General features: G+C 42.6%; 2 protein-coding genes across 3 annotated transcripts in view; one reads left to right on the top strand and one right to left on the bottom strand.

Moving 5' to 3' along the window:
* Nucleotides 1–13,369, top strand: part of TMEM69 (transmembrane protein 69) — a 13,974-nt gene extending 605 nt beyond the window's left edge. Inside the window, exons 2-3 of the mRNA XM_077333925.1 lie at nucleotides 1,719–1,771; nucleotides 6,357–13,369. Coding sequence (XP_077190040.1) covers nucleotides 1,730–1,771; nucleotides 6,357–7,064 — 750 coding nt within the window. The 5' untranslated portion in view covers nucleotides 1,719–1,729 and the 3' untranslated portion in view covers nucleotides 7,065–13,369. The remainder of the gene's footprint in view (nucleotides 1–1,718; nucleotides 1,772–6,356) is intronic.
* On the bottom strand, nucleotides 41–27,870 carry IPP (intracisternal A particle-promoted polypeptide). Of its 2 annotated transcripts, XM_077333916.1 has the most exons (9): nucleotides 27,739–27,870; nucleotides 25,623–25,968; nucleotides 24,427–24,858; nucleotides 23,784–23,939; nucleotides 20,528–20,695; nucleotides 14,219–14,356; nucleotides 13,544–13,666; nucleotides 12,379–12,599; nucleotides 41–11,022 (listed from the first exon to the last, which is right to left on the bottom strand). In XM_077333916.1, exons 2-9 carry the CDS (start codon nucleotides 25,912–25,914, stop codon nucleotides 10,798–10,800), a joined length of 1,755 nt encoding a protein of 584 aa, XP_077190031.1. In that variant the 5' UTR covers nucleotides 25,915–25,968; nucleotides 27,739–27,870; the 3' UTR covers nucleotides 41–10,797. The 2 variants fall into 2 exon arrangements, with proteins under 2 accessions (XP_077190031.1, XP_077190032.1); XM_077333917.1 differs by lacking the exon at nucleotides 12,379–12,599.

The following is a 27,870-nucleotide window of genomic DNA, read 5'->3' as shown; positions in this document are numbered from 1 at the left end:
TCATACAGTGTAAAATTTACAAGACCACAACAAAGACAGCTAAGCAGCAAGAGGATTTATTTAGGATACATGTTTGCAAGCATGGAGAGAAAGCTAATTGGTGCATTCTCTGAAGTCTGCATCAGTGCAGCTCATTTTTAAGACCTTGATACGTCATCATGAGGTATCCTGACGCTCAGTCCCTCACTGTCCCTTTGACCAATCTGGTCAACGACGAAGGGCGTACAATCTGACCTATCACGGATGGCTATATATCTTATTACAATTTTCTCGCTCTTTGTTTCAAATAATACATTCCTTTATATGGAGGGATGCTACATTCAGGAGCTATCTGCTTTTGACAAACTCAAGGTTTTGAGAGACAAAGAAATAACTATACACATAGTGCCACAATGAACTCAAGATACATTCTGCCTGACCTAAAAATAAACTATAGACAGACTGTGTCTAGTGTGTTCCACAAATCTGTATTTGTGTTCTCAATTGTGTTCCACAAATCTATATAATCTATATCATTTTCTTGAGGGGGGGAGAGGATCAAATAAGTCAGAGGAGGGAGGAAAAAATCCTTTCTTTTCTTGAAGGGGGATTGAAGAAGGCAGAAAAAAAATCCAAGATGGACAGAAGTTGAGAGAAATTAGGGGCTTCTCCTTTAAGGCAAGTTTGTCACCTGACCACCTGTGGCCAATCATGGGCCCTCAACCACAGAGGAGAGCCCAGATTCAGAACAGCCTTTCAATATTCAGGGTTAAAAGCACTCGAGATATCGCACAATAAAGGTTGGGTCACTCCGGATCAATCCTTCTTGTTGCAGAAGGAAAATTTAAATGGCCCAAAATCCAAACGGAAATCACATTCTGTGTAGAGGGCAGGGACTGAATCGACCTGGGATTGGAGTAAAAGCTCTGTGCAGTTTACACCTAGGAGTTAGATCCTGTACAGTTAGGGGTGCCCTCTAAAAATATATGTATTTAGCTGTCCCTGTCTATATAACATACCAACCGGATGAGCAGTCTACATAGCAAAGATACGCAACCTTTTGCTTTATGAAAGCTGGAACACATATTTCTGAAGAATTTTAAAATAAGCATGATCCATTTATTAAATTATCTAAAACACCATTGCAATTTTGAGGGCAGTACTGATTGATTGATTACACTTCATTTCTATGCCACCCTCCCATAAGGTTCAGGGTGGTTTATACAAAACGTAGAGGATATATAATACATCATAAAAATTATAACAACAACCATAACAGTGGGTTTCAAAATTGAACAACGGAATTATAACAGTTCACATTATAACAATAACTTCTAACATGAAGCAGTAAGGAGGACAGTTTGGGTTTAGGTCTTCGAGGGGGTGTCTGTGGGATCTTTTGCTGGGTTAGTCATCATGTTAACTTTATTTTAGTCAAGCACTGTCTTTGTTTTGGAGGATTTGTTTGGAATGCTTTTTAAAAAAACTTTCTTTAAAGGGCAAAGTGGCAAAAGATCTAAACTATAATCCACAGCTCCTCTATCTTATCAATAACTCCAACAGAAGCAGCCAAATGCCCAATCTTGACTGGCATATTTTCAAGCCTTCCCCACCTTGCCCTGCTTGAGCTGAAGGAAGATTGCATCTGCATAGTGGATTTTAATCTAATCTATGTTTCTTATGTTAGGAGATAGTAATCTATAAATGCATATTAATTTAACCTTTTCCCTATGTTTCAGCATCTCTGAAAATGCTTCACTTTCTCCAACGATGTTTTCAAGTTCCTTCCAAGGTAAAGTTCTTCTAAGTTTGTGTGAAGAATACCTTTTGTTTCTATACAGGAAGTATAGAAACTGACAAAGCAAAAGCTGCCATCTCCCACACATCCCAGCCTTCTCTCTCTTCTCCTCACTCTCTCACGCACAGGGTTAGGTTTCTCATCCACTGCAGGAGCTCTAGCTATATGCTACATTTTTATCCAGCCCTTCCCCCTTTAGCCCAAACAACAGAACTGGAATGTAAATCAAATGCACAATTTCTTCATTGTAGAGAATTAAATCTTTCTTTATCCCCATTGTGTAATGTACTGGAGAACAGCAAAATACAGTTATAATTTGAAACATTGTATTCCGTCTTTATTTTAGCAATTGGTACACAAATGATGGGAAATGAAAATTTTAATTTGGTAGTTTTTCGGTTCAATCATATATGTTGCTTAATGCCAAATGAGGCTGGCATAGGTCAGTGTATTGTTTATGATAATTTTCTGCAATCTGGCAAAAACTAATAGGTTAAAATTGTCAACTAGAGTGATGAATGAAATCATTACTGCCTCATTCCCCTCTCCCAACATTTTTCATTGATGGATGGAGACCTCTGTAGGACCAGCTGAGCCACAATATTGCCCAGGGAACTCATGATCAATGAAAAGATTTCGGAGACATTTACAGTAGACTGATATCTGAACTGACGGTGACTCCCCCCCCCTTTTTTTTTTTTTAGACTTGGCTTTCTTGCTTTTTGACATTAAATCATATTAGAGCCTATTAGAACACAAATTAGAGCTTTAGGACACAAATGTTCACTATATTTAAGTTCCTGGGTAATGATGGGTTAATACTGGGTGTTGAATCTTACTATGATTTGTAGTTTAAGGCAGTGGTCCCCAACCTTTCTGAGGCTGGGGACCGGCAGGGCATCGGGCCACGCCCACACAGCGGGCTGTGCCCGCGGGCCGCGCCCACGCAGACCACGCCTGCACAGTGGGCCGCGCCTGCGGGCCGCACCCGCGCATAGGGCTGTGCCTGCGGGCTGCGCGATGCGCAGCCCGGCCCTGATTCCCTCTCCCCGCACTCCCGCAGTAAGAAGCTTCCCGGACCGCAAGCTTGTGGCCTGGGAAGTTTTTTACTGTGGGGGGGGCGGGGAGAGGGAGCCGCAGCCCGGCGCCATGGCCTTCTCGGCCCGGCACCGGGCCTCGGCCCGCAGGTTGGGGACCACTGGTTTAAGGTATTGGTTTTAACCTTTAAAGCTATACCTGGCTTGGGCCCTGTGCATCTGTGGGATGGCTTGTCTGCCTATACCCCCCCCCCCCCGCAGGGCACTCCGCTCTGCAGATATGAATCTGTTGGTCATCCTAGGGCCCCGGGACATTTGCTTGGCCCCGCCTGGTGGAACAAGCTCCTGGAAGAGCTAAGGGCCCTGCCAGAGTTATCAGCTTTCCGCAGGGCCTGCAAGACGGAGCTCTTCCGCCAGGCATATGAGGCCGGGCTGAGGTCCTGGAGTTACCATCAGCGGATCCCCTAAAACTGATGAGATCAGGAGCCTCGCTCCTAAGGAAAGAGTTCCTGATTGCAGCTGGACAGGGGAGGGAAGAACTCCAATGAATAGCCATTTTTTAATGTGTTGGGAGTTTTTCTGGGTTGGGCTGTTTTATTCTTTTATTGTAAACCGCCGCGAGTCTTATTAGTCTAAATATAAATAAATAAACAAACAAACAAACAAACAAATAATACATTGAGCATAAAACCAGCCAATAAGGGCATCTAAAGCACGATTTAAAATTCCTAATGGAAAAGACTCCAGCAAAAAAGACATCCATTAAAAAGAATTCGACTCATTGCTTTTAAAGACTTTGCTAGACTAATGTCTTTGAGATATTTTCCTGGGAAATTGGTTCTGTTCAGGGCTCAGTTTTTCATTGCAGATAATCTGAGGAAGATCAGTGGATGGCTTTTTGATTGCCAGTGGTATAATGTGGGGGTCGTCAACCCCCGATCTGCGGCCCAGTACCAGGCCGCAAAGGCCTCAGTAACGGGCCGCCGGTGGCCACGCCTGCCTTCACTCGCGACCTGGCTAGCTTCTTGCTGCAAGAAGGGGGGGGGGGGAAGAGGCAGGTGCGGCCGCCGGCATGCCAGCGGACACAAACGCGCATTTGCGGAGCTGCCGTGCATGCTCGTTAGCACCCCTGGTGGTGAAAACACGCATGCGCAGAAGCTCCCGCACATGCACGTTTTCACCACCAGGGCACGCTAACGCGCATGTGCGGCGCTCAGGCCGCCAGCTCTTACCCACAACCGGAGGCGGTTCTCAATCATAAAAAGGTTGGGGACCGCTGGTTTAATGTGTGCAGTGCCATGTGAGTGCTGCTCCCACTGAAGATCTCTGGCATCACATGGCGTTCCCATGTCTCTGCCAGCATTCAATTAACAGCTGTCTTAATATCACAGAATCTATGAAATTCTGTCCACGTCTTGAAAATCTTTCCCTCCCGCATAATTGGAACCAACTACATTACAGCAGCTCGAATTTTCACTTGCCATTCATCACTGGTTAGGTCTGAAAAACCTGTATTGTCTTCTATATGGATAACTGTTACAGAACCAAATGTAGCTCTCTGATTTATTTATTTATATAGAATATTTTTATGACACCTCTTTGGAGCCCTGCTTGAAGCGACTTAATTAAAAAACATAATAGTATATAATAAATTGTTAAAACATAAAGAGCCAGATGAGCCTCAAGGAAAGAGGCATTCCAAAGGCAAGGTGCTACCACAGATAATTCCATCTCTAGTTTCCACCCACATCTCCCCTGTAAGTTGGGGCACAGACAGCATGACTTGAGAGGCAGATCTTAGCTGACAGGTTGGATAGCATGAGAGAAGATGGTGCTTCAGGTACCCTGGCCCCAAGTCTTGGAGTTAAGAACCATTACTCTTAATTTTACTACAAGCTAGGCTCCAGCAATATGTGGACCGAGAACTTCCAGAAGTACAGGCAGGATTTCAAAGAGGCAGAGAAACTAGAGATCAAATTGCCAACATACGCTGGATCATGGAGAAAGCTAGGGAGTTCCAGAAGGACATCTACTCCTGCTTCATTGACTATGCTAAAGCCTTTGATTGTGTGGAGCACAACAAATTGTGGCAAGTACTTAAAGAGATGGGAATACTAGAGCATCTTATTTGTCTCTTGAGAAACTTATATGCAAGTCAAGAAGCAACAGTGAGAACTGAACATGGAATCACTGATTGGTTCAAAATTGAGAAAGGAGTTCGGCAAGGCTGTATACTGTCGCCTTGCCTATTTAACTTGTGTGCGGAGCACATCATGAAAAAGGCAGGATTAGAGGAGTCACAAATTGGGATCAAGATTGCAGGGAGAAATATCAACAACCTCAGATATGCAGATGATACCACTCTAATGGCAGAAAGTGAAAAGGAACTGCAGCAAAGAAATTAAAAGATGCTTGCTCCTGGGGAGGAAAGCTATGGCAAATCTAGACAGCATCTTAAAAAGCAGAGACATCACCCTGCCAACAAAAGGAAGGCCTGGAGGATCATTGTCCATGGGGTCGCAATGGGTTGGACATGACTTCGCACCTAACAACAACAACTCTTAATTGTGCCCAGAAAACAGATGGATAAGCAGTGCAGATCTTTCAGCACAGAGGTGATACAATTCCTGTAACTAACCACCACATTTTGGAACAAATGGAAGTTTTCAAACCATTTTTAAAGACAATTCCACATAAAATGCATTACCATAATCTAATGTGAATGTGACCAGAGCATGGATCACTGTGGCTAGACCATAATGAATGGCCTTGGAGCACTTGGTATTACAGATGAAGCAGATGTGTATCTGATCCATTCTTAGAAACCATAGTATTCCTTCAAACTATTCTGGGGTTGCCTGAATGCTGAACAGTGGAAATTATGAGTCTCGAGGAAGACTTGTGCTCATTACCAGATATTGCAAGGATTACAGCTAAAACATTTGGACTGACTATTTTCTATAGCAGTTCACCTTGTAACTCTCTAATACTGAAAGGGGCATTATTTATGAGCAAATGAAAATTATATTCCAAGCATTGTTCATGATTGTATATAAATTGTTTTTTTCCCCTAGGGTTGTATTTCCAGTACAGCAAATTCGTTTCCCCCTTTCTCCTGGCCACAGCAAGCCAGGAGGAAGGGGGGAATCACCATCCATTTTGCTTCCTTCCACTTTGAAGAGCAAAAACAACTGACAAGTGGACCTGCCATTTCACTGGTCAGTTTTGGTTCTCCATTTCACCTGGTCTTGAACAGCCTAACTGAAGTACCCCAAGGTCATGCCAATTTTTGATTCATGAGCTAGTTCTTGCCCAACCCTAGATTTAGTGGCAGAAGCTTTAATAAACTTGTCTATCAGTGAAGACGTATAGGTTGCTATGAGATGGACTTTCTTATATAAGCTCTTTATTAATCTCCAGGTCTGAATTTTGGTGTAGTTTGACTCTGACTATAGAAGGTTGCCTACCCCTCCTAAACTATCTCACATCCATCTGTACAGCTTTGACTAATATCAACTACTGTTTTGCCATTTTAATTGCAGATGGTATGTCTCCAAATATTACTGCAACCCAGGAGTAGAGCTGCCTGCTCCTTTGCCCCTCTACAGTGCAGTCTTCCTGGCATGTCAAAATCCCAGCTGCATATATCTGCTGGCTTAAATAGAGTCCAGTGCTTCCATTCCTCTTGCTGCAATTGGAAGAAAAAGAAGCCTCCGGAACCTGCACTCCGAGAGCTGGGCTTGTTGCGATACGACATGGGATCACTCAAGGACTCTCCAAAGCCTGCCCTGTACTTGAGTGTTGCTGGATTAATTCCATTTGTTTCAGTGCCATTGGTCATGGCTATCCAGGAGACTTCCTACCCAGAGTTGGCATTTGCTCAGATTGCATACGGTGCTTCTGTTGTGTCCTTTTTCGGTGGGATTAGGTGGGGATTCGCTCTTCCAGAAGGCAGCCCTGCCAAGCCCGATTGGCTTAATTTATCAAACAGCATTGTTCCTCCAATACTGGCCTGGCTTGCTTTGCTTTTAAAAGATGGCTTAATGGAAGCCGGAACCACTGTTATTATCGGCCTAGGGATAGCCTTGCATTATGATCTTTCCCTCCTCCCCACTTATCCCAGTTGGTTTAAAGCTTTGAGGGCAATTGTAACAATAGTGGCTGTAGGTTCTCTGGTCGCTACATTATATATTGTAAGCATTTATCCAGAGAAGCATTTAGCTCCTGCCTCAAATAAAGTGGAAGACTGAAAATCAGCCAACAGAAAATGCCGTATCCTAACAGACGTTTCTTTCCTAAAGGATTTTTACAGGGCTGTATAAGAACATACTGGTACTCCTATAAAAAAAATCTATGACAAAGGAAGAAAAGGTGGTTGAATTCTGTGTTTGCGAGCTGTACCTCAAGGACTAGAAAACTGAGTTGGGAGAACAGGTACTGATGGCTCCAAAGGAACTTTGGCATCACAGTGGAGCTACAGGATGTAAAATATAGATGTGTCATTTGTTCACAGAGATGAGAACACTTCTGGTATGGCTTTAATTAAGCCATATTGTGTTTGAAAAAATACACAAGTAGCTCTGCATGTTATCCCAGAAGTATGATTTGCTACAGATTTTTTGGCCCACTTGCTCATAATGTGAAATGCTGCTCTAGTGAACAGTGAAAAAGCCAGTAAATACTCCATTTGATGAATACTGCTTGTGTCTTGAGTTGTATTAATATGTAAGGGGCATTGTGCTAATTAGTTGTGTTCATTAGAGTGTACATTCTTCAAACTATTCAATTGTCACTTGTTCCATTTTTTTAAAGCTACAAGTTGTATACTTGCTTCTTTTTCTACACATATGAATGAATAAGAATTTTGTATTCTTTATCATTTAAAATCCTGGTAAATTGACTGCATAAACTGCCGTACTTCATTTGTAAGCCCAAAGTTCATAGGCTGGAGTAAACCTCACTGATTTCCACTAATGTGGAAAGAATAACTGCACTTCACAGGAATTCCTATCAATGTCAAGTGGGTAATGAATGCAGCTTAAAGCTTACTCATATGCATGTTCATAGAGAGACTCTGCTAAGTTGGGGAGGGCTTATCCTTATCCATGGTTCCTCTATATATTTGTGAAACAGCCTGGGGGGGTGGAACGTGTCCGGCTGCCTGAGTTGGAATAGGGCCAATCAGGGTGCAGCCAGCAATGCTGGCTGCACCCTGGTTGGCCCTGCCCCTACAGCTCCAGCCCTCCCTCCCTGGATGCTAGCCACATTCCTCTCAGACACGCCAGAGACAGACACACAGAGCCCTGCCAGACCGAACACAAACCCTCATTCCCTCCTATCACTCCTGCTGCGAGGGAGGCAGAGAGAGAGAGACACAGAGAGAGCTGCCCCAAGCTGCTGACAGAGACACAGAGAGCGCCGCCCCTGCTGCGACGGAAGGAGGGAGAGACAATGAGAGCTGCCCCAAACTGCACACCAGCCCTTTTTCCCTCCTACAAACCAGACTGATTACCTGCTATGCCTCCTGCTGCGAGGCGCATGGAGACACGTGGGGAGAGGAAGAGAGAGACTCACAGAGAGATCTGTACCTCCCAATGTCCCCTGGGTCCTAGCGCCCATTGCATTCTAGCTTGCAATGGGCTTCCTTGCTAGTTCAAATATAAACACATACAGGATCATAGTCTTATATTTTAATTTTATTTCCAAGATGTTCTTGGGAGAAGAGCCAAACATGTGTAGCATAATCTAACAGTCTTTCATTGGAAATGGGGGTATTTGAACACAAATTCACCCAATCCTTAATATTACCTGCCATGAGGTGCCACTGAAAGTAGCCAGTATATTGTAAGTCATAATCATAAAAAATCTACTGTAGTATATTAAAAATGTTCTCAATGGTTGAAAACCACTCCTTAAATCTTTAACAGGGCATTCTGCTCTTGAAAAGTTAAAAATTCAGGTTCTATTACTGCTATCATAAGCTACTCTTCACAATTTCTCTTTCTGGAACGCCTTAAGCTAGGAGTAGCTGCTTATAGAATTTGTTATAATAGTTTTATTCTCTGTTTTGTTCTTATAAATTGAAGTTGCCAGTTGAAAACAAGTTGAAATCTATCTGCCTTTATAAAAGCAATGCAGTGAAACATGTTGCAAGTTATTTAGAATTGCAAATATTGCAGAATCAACTGAAGCTTGAAGACTCCCTGAAAGTCTGTTTATTATACTGAAATTTGATGTACCATATTGGAATCCCAGTGCACTATTGCATGCTTTGTACAATCCCATAATGACATTTACCAGTGGTGGGTGGAATTACACTCAGCATTCAGACCTCAAGTAATACTTCTGGTCTAGACAGCACATGTACTACAATGGAGGTTTTCCATTCTGCTGGGCCTATGGTAACACGTCCCTTATAAATGGATCGATACAATACTCCCAAGTATCTCACTCTCTCAGCAGTTCAGCCCACACACTGATACTGTACTTACCCTTTTTAAAAAAACCAAGATATACTTATTTATTTTATTTATATTTATTATTAAACTTTTATGCCTCCACTCCTAGACCTGCTAGCCTGTGGTGGCTTACAACATCGGTTAAAACAATAAAAACCAGTACATCACTACAAAAACCCTCCCCTCGCCCCCCACATTTCTGCCCCAGATGTCGCAGATATGATAGACAGGGCACCAGATGTCAAGTGCTTTCCAGAGGATGGGCCAGATCTTCCACATCCTCAGCCAAACACCTGGCAGAAGAGCTCCATCTTACAGGCACTGCAAAACTGAAGCAGCTCTGGCAGGGTCCACAGCTCTTATAGCCTGAAACCAAGTGCCAGGGAAATCTGCTGGCCCTAGGACAAAGGAAGAGGGCTAAAATAGGGATGGGGGAGGGGGTATAGTCTTCAAAAGTTTGTGGAGTGTAAAAATATTGAGTAGTTTAAAAGCTGGGGATGACAACAGGACATTAAAAACTTACTCAGAAATGCTGGATTAAGATATGAGACACACACACCTAAGCCACTTCCAGTGCCATTTGAAGTAGTGATGCACTCCTAAACTCAGTGGGGCAATGGCCTTAGAAGGGGGCCATTCTACTTCCGGGTGAATCTGCCAACAGATTTAGCTACCTGTTGCTTCATGCTAACATGTATGCTTCATGCTAACATGTTTATGTAAAGCAAGTAATCTGTGGCATGCAGACTCATCCCAGTTACGTGGACCAGCATGCAGAAGGGGTAAAGGCCTTGAGTGTAATAGCTTAAACCCATCCTCTGTAAATCGAAACATCACTCTATATACTGCACCTTCTCTTTTCCCCACTTCTAATATTCATTACCCAAACAAATTAGTGATATTATTTAACATTCTGTATACACCAAATTATAATTTCAAGATAATCCTTCAGCTTCAGTGTGTATGTAGGCTGAGACAGATCCTTTGAAAATTCAAGCGGGCCCAGTCAGTAAAGATGAAGGAAGACAGGCAGAATAATTTTATAGTAATCAAAGGAAAACGGCAAAACAAACCTTTACATTTGAAAACTAGGAACAAAAAGATGGCTGTAAATTTTTGATTCCAACATGAAAGGCAGTTACTGTATTTTGATATTAAAAGCTGAATCTTGATGGGTGAATAAGAAGTGCTGTGACAGGGAAGTTACCTTTCTCTTTGGTTCTGCTAAAGGCAAGCCAAAATTTAAAACCTAAATTTTAAAGCTTGAATTTTAAAACTAAGAAACAGAAAATTCCCCAAGAATGATTTTTCAAGTGAATAGGATGCAACAGAAGGCAGAAGCCTGGCCACAAATAATCTGAGCTTTCTCGATAGAGAAAGTTTAAGTCTCCAGAAGGGGCTGAAGTCACTGGAGTGAGCACAATGGAAGTTTCTCCTTCATCTCCAGACAGATCCCTCTTTCTTGGTGCCCGAACACTTAAATGTTGACTCCCCAATCTCTGTTGATTTTTTATGACTGTCTTCTTCAAAGCACTGCCACACCTCCCTCACAGCGACTGGTGATCATGTTAGCAATTTCAGTCCAAGCATCCATATGAGGATTATAAACCTCAACAGAATCTGAAGTTACCGGGGCAGCCGAATCATAGCTAGCAGTCCTGCCTCCTGTGGCATACAGGAGACCATTTACAGCTGCAATGCACACGCCAGCTCTGGGAGCCTTCATTGAAGCCATTTCTACCCATTTCTCCTGATGGTAAAAAAGTAACATTTTAAAAATTATTCTCAATGCAATACATTTGAGCTCTGAAAAGCATTCTAACAATATTTAATATGAAATTGGTTGATCAGAAGTGTTCTATAAACTGGCCATTACAGTCTTAAGAGTAAAATGTGGGAGGGTGAGGGTGCCTTAATCTACATTTGTAATTATTTATTTATTTATTTATTTATTTATTTATTTATTTATGTATGTATTTATTTGCATACCGCCGCTCTCAAATATTTCGCAGCGGTTTACAAAGATCCATGATTACAATATAAAACCAATAGTTATTTCGCAGTAAATGATTTAAGATGGAGAACAAAATATGTCTGCTTGAACATTAAAACCATTTTTTTTAAGTTTTAAAATATCGAACCCAATCAGCGACTTGGATGTGGTCCTTTCTGCCACTCTGCTGCTCGGAACAGCCCTCAACCAACAAGCTGTTGAACCACTTTTGGAAAAGTACTGGTGTACTAGCTGATGCTGCAGTTGGCAGGCCAACTGTCTTGACACCTGAGGGCCAAAGGAAAAGCTTCCGTAGGCCAGATATCCCCCCCGCCATAATTTGTCTACCTCTTGATATCTTTCTAGCAGCCATCTCACACATAATTGTCCTAAGAAAAGCCACAGGACCAACATAAAGGAGAAAAATAGTTTGATATTAATGTGTTCAGCCACAAGAATGCTCAAGTCACTCCTCACCACCTCCATTTAACTGAAGAGGTCTAGACATGTCTAAATGTCAAGAGTTGTAGACACTCCTACTGTTAGGCACTGAAAAGCAGAAAAAACTTTCATGAGAAGGCCTGTGACTGGACCTAGTGTAGGACGCAGCCCTAAGAACCAGGGAAACAGCCCGCAAATAATAATAATAGTCTCAACCTTTAGCGAATCTGTGATATATACCGTATTTGCCGGAGTATAAGACGACTGGGCGTGTAAAACGACCCCCCAACATTTCCACTCAAAATATAGAGTTTGTTACATTACGTTACAGTACTATGGGCCACTATGGACAGCTATGTCTATCCCAACTGAAGTGCACCAGGCATATAGGACGACCCCCCCCCCCACTTGGAGGCATATTTTTCAGGGGGGAAAAGTAGTCTTATACGCCAGCAAATACTGTATTTTAATCCACCATGGTAGTAGCATTCACCAGTTACCAAGTTTAAATTCTATAGCAGTATAAAGAGAAAAAGATTAGGGCCTTACCAGACTTCTTTGGCATGAAATACATGAATTAGATTGGGAAGGTGGTAGGTTTACAAACATGTTCAACTTGTGGTGGAACATATGCAAAGGTTTATAATCTAATTTGTAGGAATTCAGCACTACCTCTTCAAAGGAGTATTTCTCAACTGTTGGGAGTGCATCTTGTGTCTCATTCCATCCTCCAATGGCATAAATACAGTCGTTCAGAGCAGCCACACCCAGATATGCCCTTCTAGTACCCATTGCAGGGAGTGCAGACCAGCGCTTCGATATTGGATCATAAACTTCCACAGAACACAGTTCTATTCCTTCATTGCCAATGCCTCCAACAACATAAATTAAACCTGGAACCAAACAATTTCTATTAAATGCCACCTGAACATTGGCTACAAAGGGGATTTACAACTTCTGCTGGATACTGTCTGAGGCCATGGTTGCTTGCATTATCTTTGAATTTGTATTCCTAGTCCTAAAGCATTATTAACTGGATATCTGAGGATGTATGATTCCATTTTTCTCTCTTCACTTCACAATCCGTCTTGAGTCTCAGTGAAAAAGGCAATAAATAAGATATGTAAACAAACAGCAATGAGCAACAAATTCCTTCCACCTCCCCACCATTTTGAAAACTTACTGTTCTTTTTTTTAAGTTCAGCTTAGATATGCTTCAGTGACCTTTTAAATTATGTTTTCTTCTCCCTCTTGCCTGCAGTGCAAATCCTGCACAATAGTCACTTGATCCATGTTTTGTGATCTACCAAGAGGTGACATCACCGTATTCTAAAGCATTTCTCTGCTATAGGGAGTAGGTACAATTAAATGGCACAGAATATATAGAAAGCAGAAGTATATGGCTAGAAGGAAACTATATATGCTAAGTAACTTGCTGTTGAGGTATCTAGGAATGGATTTGCCAGGATCCTGTAACCCAACTGTGGAAAGGGTTCATGTCAGAAGCGAATGAATAATTTGTTTGTAACACTGGGTCTATTATATTTTTGTTCAGTGTCCTGCATAGTATAGGGGGTTGGACTAGATGACCCAGGAGATTCCTTCCAACTCTATTATTCTATGATAAATGAATAAATGAATAATAAATGAAGCAAAGACAACATTCAGTTGTGTTCAAGTCCAGTGTTACAACACTAAAGCCAAATAAACATGAAATGTAGGAAACTGTTACCAAAACACAACATTTCAAGCATTATGAAAAAACCCCAATAATTCGAAATTGGACTTTATAGATATGCTACCACTGGGACAATTGCTCAAGGTCAAGCCTATTCACCTTGTATTTCACAGCACCCAAAGTTGTAACGAGGCACTGACATGTGGCCCACCACTTCCCAGTTATTCTCATCAGGATCAAAACGTTCAATTGAGGTGCCGATCTCAGCTCCAATCCAACCACCTGCAAACCAAAGGAAGCAAACAAAGATTAGAACATGAAAATTTAACACAGCACAGGTTTTTTTAAAGCATCTTAGTAGGCAACAATGCACAAAGTTACACAGCCCAGCCTACAAGGTTATATTCCAGGCAAGTCCTTTATTATCTACAGGCATTATTCTCAAGAAGCTCAAGATTAAAAGTTCTTAGGGAGTGGAAGGTGCAGTGCTCACAAATTCTCACCAGCTTTATAGATTATCCATTTCCCCAAAAGATCCTGTTTTATGTGCAGAGCAATGTCATTTCATAGCCTTAATTCCCTAAATAATCATGTAATGAGTACGCAAGTTGGAGGTTAGGGAATACTCTGCTTTCAGCTAACATCAGCATGTATTTTGGGCTGAATGTCTCTGAGGTTTTACTTCAGAAAAACTTCTGTATCTGATCTCTGTTAAAAAGTATATTCTGCCAGAGAAGCTAATTATTAGTCACCACTTAATATATGCTGGTGTTATTTCTATTAGTAACAATGGAAGTACTGTTCTGAGTTTTACTGATCAGTGCAAGGACTTACCAAAAGCATAAATGGCTCCATAACAGGCACACACTCCTAATCCACAGCGTGGATGATTCATGGAAGCTACAGTTGCCCACTGCTTAGTAATAGGGTCATAGCGTTCAGTACAATCAAAAATCATGGAATCTTTTTCACCTTTGGAGACAAAAACACAAAGGAAGCATCTGAGGTAAACAAGGTACCACTCTGCTTATGTTAATCTACTCGAAAAACTTAATAAGGGTTACAAAATTGCCACTCTGTTAGTCAGGCCAGATAAAAATTCTCTCCATGCCAAGAAATTGAACCTCCAATGAGCTTTCAATAATTTTCAATTAAAGACAAACTAAGGGGGACAGTAAAGCATAACTACATGTGTGATGTCTGAAATAGAAGTTCTCCAATAAATATAAATTATGTGCATCATGCCATCTTGTAAATATATGCCATATGCCTTGGCAGGATGATGGTACTGGGAGTAATGGGAAATGGCAGGAAGCCTACAACTTCCCGGCTGACTCATTCCTGCAATAACAAGGGATGGACACTTGTTCGAATTTTTTCTTTCTTTCTTTCTTTTTTAATGAGAAAGCTAAGGGTACCCAGCCCCCTTCAAGGATCGCTGCCTTGTTGTGGCAAGGGGGCTTGCGTAGTTCAGTGAAGCTATGAGCTATGCCGTGCAGGGCCACCCAAGACGGACAGGTCATAGCTGAGAGCTCTGACAAAAGGTGATCCACTGGAGAAGGAAATGGCAAACCACTCCAGTATCTTTGCCATGAAAACTCTATGGACAGTTCCAATAGGCATAACGATATGACGCTGGAAGATGAGCCCCTCAGGTCGGAAGGTGTCCAATATGCTACTGGGGATGAGCAGACGGCTAGTACGAGTAGCGCCAGAATGAATGAAGCGGCTGGGCCAAAGCCGAAAGGACGCTCAGTTGTGGAAGTAACTGGTGGCGAAAAGACAGTCCGATGCTGTAAAGATTTTTATTCCATAGGAACCTGGAACGTCAGATCCATGAATCAAGGCAAGCTGGACGTGGTTAAACAAGAAATGAGAAGACTGAACATCGACATTTTAGGAATCAGTGAACTAAAATGGACAGGAATGGGTGAATTTAATTCAGATGACCATCAGGTATACTACTGTGGACAAGAATCTCGCAGAAGAAATGGAGTAGCATTCATAATCAATAAGAGAGTAGGAAAAGCAGTCTTGGGATACAATCCCCAAAATGACAGAATGATCTCAGTTCGAATCCAAGGCAAACCATTCAACATCACAGTGATCCAGGTCTACGCCCCAACCACTGCTGCTGAAGAGGATGAAGTTGATCAGTTCTATGAAGCCCTACAACACCTTATAGAAGCAACGCCCAAAAATGATGTGCTTATCATCATGGGGGATTGGAATGCTAAAGTAGGAAGCCAAAAGATAACCGGGATAACAGGCAAGTTTGGCCTTGGAGTACAAAATGAAGCAGGGCACAGGCTGGTAGAATTTTGTCAAGAGAATACAATGGTCATAGCAAACACTCTTTTCCAGCAACCCAAGAGACGACTCTACACATGGACATCACCAGACGGTCAACACAGAAATCAGATTGACTATGTGCTCTGCAGCCAAAGATGGAAAAGTTCTATCCAGTCAATAAAAACAAGACCAGGAGCTGATTGTGGTTCAGATCATGAGCTTCTTGTTGCAAAATTTAGGCTTAAATTGAAGAAAGTAGGGAAAAGCACTAGGCCACTCAGGTATGAACTAAATCATATCCCTGACGAATACACAGTGGAGGTGACAAATAGATTTAAGGAATTAGATCTGATAGACAGAGTGCCTGAAGAACTATGGACGGAGGTTCGCAACATTGTACAAGAGGTAGCAACTAAAACCATCCCAAAGAAAAAGAAATGTAAGAAATCAAAATGGCTGTCTGAGGAAGCTTTACAAATAGCTAAGGAGAGAAGGGAAGTGAAAGGCAAGGGAGAAAGAGAAAGATACACCCAATTGAATGCAGAATTCCAGAGAAAAGCTAGAAGAGATAAGAATGCCTTCTTAAATGAACAGTGCAAACAAATAGAAGAAAACAATAGAATGGGGAGGACCAGAGATCTTTTCAAGAAAATTGGAGATATGAAGAGAACATTTCATGCAAAGATGGGTATGATAAGGGACCAAAATGGTAGGGACCTCACAGAAGCAGAAGAGATCAAACAAAGGTGGCAAAATTATACAGAAGAACTATACAAGAGCGAGCTTAACATCCCTGATGACCACAATGGGGTAGTTACTGACCTGGAGCCAGACATCCTGGAATGTGAAGTCAAATGGGCCTTAGGAAGTCTGAGCAACAATAAAGCTAGTGGTAGTGACAGCATTCCAGTTGAACTATTCAAAATCTTAAAGGACGATGCAGTAAAAGTGCTACACTCAATATGCCAGCAAATTTGGAAAACTCAACAATGGCCACAGGATTGGAAAAGGTCAGTTTACATTCCAATCCCAAAGAAGGGCAATGCCAAAGAATGTTCAAACTACCGCACCATCGCACTAATTTCTCATGCTAGCAAAGTTATGCTCAAAATCCTACAAGCTAGGCTCCAGCAATATGTGGACCGAGAACTTCCAGAAGTACAGGCAGGATTTCGAAGAGGCAGAGGAACTAGAGATCAAATTGCCAACATACGCTGGATCATGGAGAAAGCTAGGGAGTACCAGAAGAACGTCTACTTCTGCTTCATTGACTATGCTAAAGCCTTTGATTGTGTGGAGCACAACAAATTGTGGCAAGTTCTTAAAGAGATGGGAATACCAGAGCATCTTATTTGTCTCTTGAGAAATTTATATGCAGGTCAAGAAGCAACAGTGAGAACTGAACATGGAATCACTGACTGGTTCAAAATTGAGAAAGGAGTTCGGCAAGGCTGTATACTGTCGCCTTGCCTATTTAACTTGTATGCAGAGCACATCATGAGAAATGCGGGATTAGAGGAGTCACAAATTGGGATCAAGATTGCAGGGAGAAATATCAACAACCTCAGATATGCAGATGATACCACTCTAATGGCAGAAAGTGAAGAGGAACTAAAGAGCCTGTTGATGCGGGTGAAGGAGGAGAGTGCCAAAGTTGGCTTGAAACTCAACATCAAGAAAACAAAGATCATGGCATCCGGCCCTCTCAATTCCTGGCAAATAGAAGGGGAAGAAATGGAGATAGTGACAGATTTTATTTTCCTGGGCTCCAAGATCACTGCAGATGGGGACTGCAGCAAAGAAATTAAAAGACGCTTGCTCCTGGGGAGGAAAGCTATGGCAAATCTAGACAGCATCCTAAAAAGCAGAGACATCACCCTGCCAACAAAAGTGCGTTTAGTCAAGGCTATGGTCTTCCCAGTTGCAATGTATGGCTGCGAAAGTTGGACCATAAGGAAGGCCGAGCGTCAAAGAATTGAGGCTTTTGAACTCTGGTGCTGGAGAAGACTCTTGCGAGTCCCTTGGACTGCAAGGCGAACAAACCAGTCAGTCCTAGAGGAGATCAGCCCTGACTGCTCTTTAGAAGGCCAGATCCTGAAGATGAAACTCAAATATTTTGGCCACCTCATGAGAAGGAAGGACTCCCTGGAGAAGAGCCTAATGCTGGGAGAGATCGAGGGCAAAAGAAGAAGGGGACGACAGAGAATGAGGTGGATGGATGGAGTCACTGAAGCAGTAGGTGCAAACTTGAATGGACTCCGGGGAATGGTAGAGGACAGGAAGGCCTGGAGGATCATTGTCCATGGGGTCGCGATGGGTCGGACACGACTTCGCACATAACAACAACAAAAAGGGTACCCAGAATCCAATGTTTCTATCTTCTGTGTTCCAACATCTGTCCTGTAACACCTGCTTGCACTGGTTATGGCACATTGTGATAGAAGGTTATCTAGGCCAGGTCTGCTGGGTGAGCACAGCAGGCTTTCCTTTGGAGTCGGACTAGATGCCCTTTGATTTTTATCTAAGACTACATGGATCAGGTACTGAATGTTGTGCGTTTATGGTCATGGAACTCAGAACACGCTGGCAATAAAAGTGGCCAGAACATGTACACAAAAAGAAGTTTTGTTAAAAAAATGTTTTTTCCCCCCATTGGTTATGTACAAACTTCAAACAATATTTAGACTATATGGACATAATAAGGAAATGACAGCCTAGCATTTCTGAATTTCACAATACAGATAAACACAAAGTCTGCAAGCAGAAAATACACATGTTGCAATTTTTAACTGCAGTTCTAATCCAATCATTATAATTTGCTTTATGAATGAAATTTCAAGTAATTTTTGTACTGTAAATCAGTGGTCCCCAACCTTTTTATCACCGGGGACCGGTCAATGCTTGACAATTTTACTGAGGCCCAGGGGGGTAGTCTTTTGCCGAGGGATGTTGCTGCCGCCGGCTGAGTCCCTGCTCCACTTGCTTTCGTGCCAGTGCCCCTGACTTCCTGCCGCCCCTGGGGGGCACTGCCAGCAGCAGCTGCGCAGTGCCACGCCGAGGGAGAGCCCCAGCCATGGCAGCCACCGGAGAACACCAAAGGTGAGCCATCAGCAGTGTGGCAGGACAGTCCTCGAGGCAGCAGCCAGGGAGGAGGACAAGGAGGAGCTGCGGCCCGGTACCGACTGATTCATGGACCGTACCGGTCCCCGGACCGGGGGTTGGGGACCACTGCTGTAAATCTTCTTGTCCAACAAGTGATATCTCAAGAGGACTTACTAGAGATGAATGTGTTTTGTTATAATGCATTACAAACTAGAAAAACAAGCTAAAAACAAAACCCTTAAGGTGCTCTGCATTTTTTTAACTACATACTAAATGTAGTTTTGATTGCTGGCAGACATTTTACCACATCCTTAGTCAGGGCAGCTGAGATAAAGCGCAAGTCCATTTTTGGAAGTAATTTGCCAAAGAAACACTTTTGAGGGGTCCTGTACCAAGTGATAAAGGAAAGGAAACCATAAAAAACCTGCTGAAAATTATTACTGAATGTCAACAATTAATCAAGTTTTAGCACCAACATCACTGGGGAATGCAAAAATAATTTGAAACACCAACATTTGTGTGGTTAAACATACGGCAAATTTTTGGCAAATGTTGCAATAATGTATATGTCTGTGTATACACACATGCAGGAGACGGTATGCATATACAGGCTACAGGAGGGTGACAATGTGCAGTGGAAGCTTCTTACCACCACTATGAAATGAACAAAACATTGCACAGCCCTCCTCCAGAAGTGGAGATCTTCTAAAATAGATAATGAGGAACAGGACATTGAGAAAGGCTGAGAAGGCACTGCTCTGATAAAAAATTCTGGATGACCAGATGTAGTGTTGGGAAAGTGCTCAACTATGCCTGTCTATGACTTTTTGCAAGTAAACACATATATCTCTCTGCAAGATAACTGACTTATGCCTGCATGCTCATGGGGTCTCCTCTCTCAGTGTTCCCTTGCCCAGGCAACTCCACTGCCCACAGACACTCTGCTGAATTCTAGACATCACTGCATCTTTAAGACCTTGGGGTACTTGTGGATTGTAAGCTAAACATGAGCAGGCAGTGTGATGCAGCGGTAAAAAAAGGCAAATGCCATTTTGGGCTGTATCAACAGGGGCATCACATCAAAATCACAAGATGTCAAAGTCCCATTGTATACGGCACTGGTCAGACCACACCTGGAGTACTGTGTGCAGTTCTGGAGGCCTCACTTCAAGAAGGACATCGATAACATTGAAAGGGTACAGAGGAGAGCGATGAGGATGATCTGGGGCCAAGGGACCAAGCCCTATGAAGATAGGTTGAGGGACTTCGAAATGTTCAGCATGGAGAAAAGGAGGTTGAGAGGGGACATGATAGTCCTCTTTAAGTATTTGAAAGGTTGCCACTTGGAGGAGGGCAGGATGCTGTTTCTGTTGGCTGCAGAGGAAAGGACATGCAGTAATGGGTTTAAACTACAAGTACAACGATATAGGCTAGATATTAAGAAAAAAAATTTCACAGTCAGAGCAGCAGTGGAATATGCTGCCTAAGGAGGTGGTGAGCTCCCCCTCACTGGCAGTCTTCAAGCAAAGGTTGGATACACACCTTTCTTGGATGCTTTGGGCTGATCCTGCGTTGAGCAGGGGGTTGGGACTAGATGGCCTGTATGGTCCCTTCCAAATCCATGATTCTGTGATTCTGGTTTTAGACATGACATACTGCATATCACTCTCACATACGTTTAATAAAAAGGCTAATAACACACATTAAAGAATCATATATTCCTGCCCCCCAGGGATTTTTCACTCTTACCTCCGATAGCATAGACCATTCCTCCTACCACAACAACTCCCAGCCCACTGCGTGCCTGGTGTAAGGAAGACACAGTAGTCCAGTATTGACTGAAAGTGTCAAAACGCTCCACACAACTAAGGGCTCTGCTATCACTCCAACGGCCTCCTTGCAGACGAGTATATCCACCTATTCAAGAAACAGAAATAGTATAACTACTAATTAGCCCCTTAAAGTTCTATTCAGCCTTTCTTGTGAGTTTAGCGTGATGATCTTCATTTGAATGTATGCATGCACTGCAGCTCTTGGTTGCTTACTGGATTTGATACTGTTGAGCATGCATTTGGAGACAGAAGAAGGTATCAAGGGATGTGATCTGAATGGCCCACTGTTGGGTGCGGATGGACAAACTCTAACGAAAGATGCAGAGAAAGCAGAAAGGCTTAGTGCCTATTTTACATCAGTTTTTTCCCACAGGTCAAAGTGTTTAGGCACATCTAGAGATGGCTGTAGCCAAAGGATAGTGTCTGAGTGGCAGGTTAACATGGATAGAGAGGTTGTCGAGAGGCATTTAGCTGCACTGGATGAGTTCAAATCCCCTGGTCCAGATGAAATGCACCCGAGAGTACTCAAAGAACTTTCCAGAGAACTTGCACAGCCCTTGTCCATCATCTTCGGAACCTCTTTAAGGACTGGAGATGTCCCGGAGGACTGGAAAAGAGCAAACGTTATTCCGATCTTCAAAAAAAGGGAGGAAGGATGACCCAGGAAACTACAGACCAGTGAGTCTGACCTCTGTTGTGGGAAAGATAATGGAGCAAATATTAAAGGGAGCGATCTGCAAACATCTGGAGGACAATTTGGTGATCCAAGGAAGTCAGCATGGATTTGTCTCCAACAGGTCCTGCCAGACCAACCTAGTTTCTTTTTTTGACCAAGTAACAAGTTTGCTGGATCGGGGAAATTCAGTTGATGTCATTTACTTGGATTTTAGTAAAGCTTTTGACAAGGTTCCCCATGATGTTCTGATGGATAAGTTGAAGGACTGCAATCTGGATTTTCAGATAGTTAGGTGGATACAGAATTGGTTAGAGAACCGCACTCAAAGAGTTGTTGTCAATGGTGTTTCATCAGACTGGAGAGAGGTGAGTAGCGGGGTACCTCAGGGCTCGGTGCTCGGCCCGGTACTTTTTAACATATTTATTAATGATCTAGATAAGGGGGTGGAGGGACTACTCATCAAGTTTGCAGATGACACCAAATTGGGAGGACTGGCAAATACTCCGGAAGATAAGAGACAGAGTTCAACGAGATCTGAACACAATGGAAAAATGGGCAAATGAGAACAAGATGCAATTTAATAAAGATAAGTGTAAAGTTCTGCATCTGGGTCAGAAAAATGAAAAGCATGCCTACTGGATGGGGGATACGGTTCTAGGTAGCACTGTGTGTGAACGAGACCTTGGGGTACTTGTGGATTGTAAACTAAACATGAGCAGGCAGTGTGATGCAGCGGTAAAAAAGGCAAATGCCATTTTGGGCTGTATCAACAGAGGCATCACATCAAAATCACAAGATATCATAGTCCCATTGTATACGGCACTGGTCAGACCACACCTGGAGTACTGTGTGCAGTTTTGGAGGCCTCACTTCAAGAAGGACGTAGATAAAATTGAAAGGGTACAGAGAAGAGCGACGAAGATGATCTGGGGCCAAGGGACCAAGCCCTATGAAGATAGGTTGAGGGACTTGGGAATGTTCAGCCTGAAGAAAAGGAGGTTGAGAGGGGATATGATAGCCCTCTTTAAGTATTTGAAAGGTTGTCACTTGGAGGAGGGCAGGATGCTGTTTCTGCTGGCTGCAGAGGAGAGGACACGCAGTAATGGGTTTAAACTTCAAGTACAATATAGGCTAGATATCAGGAAAAAGTTTTTCACAGTCAGAGTAGTTCAGCAGTGGAATAGGCTGCCTAAGGAGGTGGTGTGCTCCCCCTCACTGGAAGTCTTCAAGCAAAGGTTGGATACACACTTTTCTTGGATGCTTTAGGATGCTTAGGGCTAATCCTGCGTTGAGCAGGGGGTTGGACTAGATGGCCTGTATGGCCCCTTCCAACTCTATGATTCTATGATTCTAATGGTCTTAACAGAATCCCACAGCTTAGTTATTATATGGAGCTTGGCAAAGTATGTGTATTATACCTATTACCAGGCCTGTTGATCAGTTATTGGGTTCAACTCAAGCTACTAGTTATTACCTACAAAGCCTTGGACCCACTTATCTGAAGAACCTCTTCTCTAGCTTTGATCCAATGTAATAGTTTCGCTCTTTTGAGCAGAGCCATTAGAAGGCGACTCACTGCAAATGTGTTAAGAGCATCAGCCTATATCCAAACTTTCTCTGTTGTGCCTTGTGAAATAGCCTGCTTTAGGAGATGGTGAAGGCTCCAACGCTTTTGGCATTCTGCAAACTACAGACAGAAATGCTCAGGAAGGGAGAAAATAGGGCTGTAGTAAAATGGAACAGTTCAAAGGGGTGTTTTTATGAGGGCACACTGCTTATTGTATACATTATCTTACTTTGATTGCATTCTTCTACTTTAGAAATCCATTTTCTGCATTGTTCGTGGTATGTCATGTCTTAAGACTGGTCTTGTGTATTTGTGTGTGCATTGTATTCTAATTTTGTATACTTAGTCCTGTAACATTGTTTGTTGGATATCTTATGCGATCTGATTGCACTGGTTTTGTATTTTTGAAACTGTTTTGATTTTCATTTAAAAAGGCAGGCTGTGAAAGTTGGACTATAAGGAAGGCTGAGCGTCAAAGAATTGAGGCTTTTCAACGCTGGTGCTGGAGAAGACTCTTGCGAGTCCCTTGGATTGCAAGGCGAACAAATCGGTCAGTCCTAGAGGAGATCAGCCCTGACTGCACCTTAGAAGGCCAGATCCTGAAGATGAAACTCAAATACTTTGGCCACCTCATGAGAAGGAAGGACTCCCTGGAGAAGAGCCTAATGCTGGGTGCGATCGAGGGCAAAAGAAGAAGGGGACGACAGAGAATGAGGTGGCTGGATGGAGTCACTGAAGCAGTAGGTGCAAACTTAAATGGACTCCGGGGAATGGTAGAGGACAGGAAGGCCTGGAGGATCATTGTCCATGGGGTCGCGATGGGTCGGACCTGACTTCGCACCTAACAACAACAACAAAGTAACAAAATAAATAGAATTTCTTGGGTTTTGGAAAAATTCAAAATGCTAAACAAGGAGACTGGAGCCTTACCTACAGCATAAAGATACTTCCTGGCTTTCCTCCGAGGACGCGCCTTGGACGGCTGCAGGAAACTGCTCACTTTGCTCTCTTTTAGAGACTTAGACACTTCACAGTATTCTTTTAACAGAGTTTGAAGAGCCACTCGAAGGCTGAAATCAGGAACCCCTGGGGAGTGCAGATGAACTGAACAATCTGTAACAGCTACTTTATTTTAAAAAGCAATTTTATGCAATTTTGAGTAATTAAATTAAACTTCCCCATCCCACAACTTCAAAGTAAGTAACAACAATAATATTTAAAAGTCATACACCATTTACTCCCCATTTACAGAACCCTAATCCCAGCCTTACCATTCTGTTGTCCAAGGTTACCTCCAATAAAGCTCACCCAAACTTTCCAGGTGTTATTCAAGTAAGGGACACCATTATCACAGCCTAGTATTTGGCAGGCCTAAGAGCTAGCACAAGCCATGATTGCTCTGAAGGGGCAACCCAATATTGTAGCTGCTACACTTCACTGAATTCAATCCATAGAGCCTCAGTGTCCCTAGTGACATTGCCATTCTATGTAGAGTCACTCCAGCCCAGTGAAATAATGATTTGAAACTATACATATACAACATTCAGATTTCACACCCCTTATTTTCAATTACCTTCTATGTATTTCAAGAGTCTTTGTGGAGGGAGCAAAGGAAATCTAACTGTATCCAGAACTTCTACCACATGTTTTTTTCTTCTCCCCAGATCCTTCAAGATCCATTGCATTGCCGCTATGAAAACCTGGTATTCATCTTCTATGCTTAACTCCTCACTTCGTAGGACCTTAACAAGCTGGTCTTTTGTCAGTGCCAGGAATTCCTCTCCATTCTGGATGTCCAGGAAATGGGCATGGATGTAATTCTCTGTGAACTCCATCAGATCATGACAGGCAATTTGCTCAGAGAATTGGAAGAGTCCAATGCAGTTTGTGGGGTCAATCTGTTCCTTCAGAAATTCACAACAAAGGTCCACCACTTCAGTGATCTGGAACATGTCTGCAGCCACAATCAGCTCCTGGACATTACTCTCACCAATGCTGACTATGCCTGAATGCAAAACAATGGAGACCATATTGCAGATGACATAAAATCTCATTAACTCAGTAGCTTATGATTTTTCCATAAAATCTATAACTGCTTTGGTATTAGTATCTTAGAGGGGAATCAGCAACTGTTCAAATGATGGACTGACTAGACAAGGCAAAGGCATTTCCTCTTTCTTACACAAAATTTCATGCCCATAGGAAGAAATGGCATACAGAGAAAGCCTAGGCTAGAACCCATCTCCCAAATACCCTTGCTTTCTACACTAAAGTGACTAAAGTCATGCAAGACTCCACTTGCACTCCACAGTATACCATGGTTAATCTTATTTGCTTTTTGTGAGAAACAGGTCTGCTACCTACTGTACAGGAGAAGGAATACCACATTCTCTAAAGCTACACTAGCTCCTTATGTTATTTTAACAGGGAAATATGATAAAGCAGGGTTGTTCCATTAAGGATATCACAGTCTGCAATAACATTCAGTTGTATGTCTAGGTATTTATTCTTAACACCACCAACAATTCTCCTTACACACAGATAGATGTGCAGAAAGAACAATTGGTCTCTAATTCCAGTGAAGATGTTTAAATAATTTGTTTGCCACTGAAAACATACTAAGGCATGTTGGGATTGTCTGTAAAATACTGAGTATTGACGTACAAATCAGCAAGTCTTAAGTGGGCTAAAACATCTAGATGTGAAAACTTGGACTAGTATGACATTTCGATACAAAGTGTAACACAAGAGATGTTTTAGAAAGTCTACCTGTATAAATGAAGTCCAAGAGAATCTGAAAGATGTCAGCATTCACTCCCAGGATCTGTACAACATCCTTTGAAGACTCTTTCATCCCTCCAGCAAACAAAGCAGCAAAGTATGGGCTGCTTGCAGCCAGGACAAGTCGATGAACCTTAAATTCTTTATCACCAACCTGGAGCTGCACATCACAGAAATGCTGTCCACATCTCATCTTATTGATTTGGGCCAGTATAAGACAAGCATGTCTTTCTGCCAAAAAGGGGGACTCACTTGTGCTGGGATACACTGTACAAGCCATGATGCAATCAGAGAGAAAGCAACTAACCAGTGTCCATCTTTATCCACCAGAAACCTGAGAAGAGAAAGGACAGCTCCAATTATCAAGATGCTACTGAACATAGCTTTAATTTAAAAGAAAACCCCCTCAAGTAAGAAGTAATTTCAGATACCATGAAATTAATATTCTAGTAATAATAGCAGCAATGTGGACCCCAATCTGATTTCACAAGCCTTTAGAACATCCTCCCCCTTGAAGCTTGCCTGGCACATGCCCTACATGGTTTACTCCCAGGAAAGTATTCTTAGGATTGCAACAGGACAAAGGTTCTCTTTTTACTGAAGAGGTCCCAGCTTTAAAACATGCGTTTACGTTCTTTTTCTAGCTGATTTTAGTATGATACATATTGTTTATGCTGCTTTTATGCCAATGGCTTATTTATAATTACTAAAAATATTGCTGTTTTTATGATTTTATTGTATTGTTTTATTTTGTGAGTTTCCTTGAACAGGTCCCTGCCAATAATAACCTTAAAAAAGACTGTAGAAGATGAAGCTACAGGTTATATTTGTTTCAAATTTCCCCCGCCTTCTTCTGAACTACTACTACTACATTTTCTTTCCACTTGGTCCAAATCTTTATGCCTTGTAGGCACGAAAAGGCCCAAGCGAGGCATATCTGAAAAACCACATTCTACTGAGTGAACATGTTTTTGTTAATAATTTTATTGTTCTGGTAGAAGAAAATATTTACAAAGATCAAGGAAGTTGATGGATTTAATAGAATGGAATAAAAGCTATACTATAGCAGTATACATGGTGTCAATACAGCTAACTTCTCCACAGAGGAAAAACAGAAGGAAGTCATGTTCATAGGGGAGTTACCTAATGCCCTTTAAATATCTGCTACTTTTCAGACTTAGCAGCTCCACTCATGCAACTCAGTTTTTCAGATCAATTCAATCTCACTGATTTCTAAATAACAAAAAGCTTGAGACCAGAGGCACCCTTAAGACCAACAAAGTTGTATTCAAGGTGTAAACTTTTGTGTGCAAACACACTTTTTCAGATACCAAAATAATTTATGTTCAAGAAAGTTAGATTTATGGTTGAAAATCTAATCCCAGCAAAACCACCACCACCCTGCCAAAAAGCCAGAGACAACACAACTATGCTTGCAATTGCTGAAGTTCTAGTAAGGCCCAGTAATTTTTATTACTTCAAAACTAACCTACAGAAACAGAGCCCAAATAGGACAGGCGGGTAAATACTGACTGGAACCTAGCCCAGACTGCAAGCCCATTATTACATTATGGGATGGGATATCTATAACATGACTGAAACGAAAGAATGATGATTTCACAACTCATTAAATTGTGTTATGGACTAAAGTGGGGAAAGGGTTTGTTTCAGGTTTCCAACGGCCCCAGGGAAACTATACTCAAACCAGGAAGGTATATAATGGGCAGTCCATGAGAACCCTCGACATAATTATCAAAATGGGAAGCGCAGGCTGGGAGAGGCAGACAGGGTGGCCAAGTTCATTGAAGAGTTTTTCTTTGTGGGGCGGGGACACAGATGGGGCTTAAGTTTCCTTCAAAGCCCGCCCACCGCCTTTCAATCTGAAAGGCCACCGGGTGAAATTATACAACGGTGATGGAAAGCGCTTTGCACATGCTCAAGAACACCGCCTCAGTGTGCACCGCGCGTGGAGCGCTGGCATTCCTCCCGGCCATGCCCCTCAGAACAGTCGCCCAGCCGAAGCCTCCGAGGGCTCCCCTCTCAGGCGAAGGAAAGGCTGACGTGGCGCTCCCCCACATCCGCCTCAGCGTCCCTCGCTACACACCTTCCTCCCCGAGGGTCACGACGGACTCCCTCGTTCCCCGGGAGCGACGGGGTCAGAGCGCCTCCCCCTTCCCGGATGTCGCATCCTAGCGGCCGGCAAAGGACCATTCAACGCTCTTCGCGCAAGCGGCAG

The sequence above is a fragment of the Paroedura picta genome, chromosome 4 (assembly GCF_049243985.1).
Source record: "Paroedura picta isolate Pp20150507F chromosome 4, Ppicta_v3.0, whole genome shotgun sequence".
In the NCBI taxonomy this organism is placed as follows: Eukaryota; Metazoa; Chordata; class Lepidosauria; order Squamata; family Gekkonidae; genus Paroedura; species Paroedura picta.
Note: the sequence above shows the minus strand (reverse complement) of the source record. Positions and strands in the feature narration are given on the sequence as shown.

Coding starts and splice junctions, on each gene's coding strand:
- IPP (XM_077333916.1), bottom strand. CDS start 25,914: ATGGCTTGTACAGTGTATCCCAGCACAAGTGAGTCCCCCTTTTTGGCA. Junction 20,696..23,783: donor GAAGTATCTTTATGCTGTAG/GTAAGGCTCCAG, acceptor TTTCTTGAATAG/GTGGATATACTCGTCTGCAA. Junction 14,357..20,527: donor AATGGTCTATGCTATCGGAG/GTAAGAGTGAAA, acceptor TTGTCTCCAAAG/GTGAAAAAGATTCCATGATT.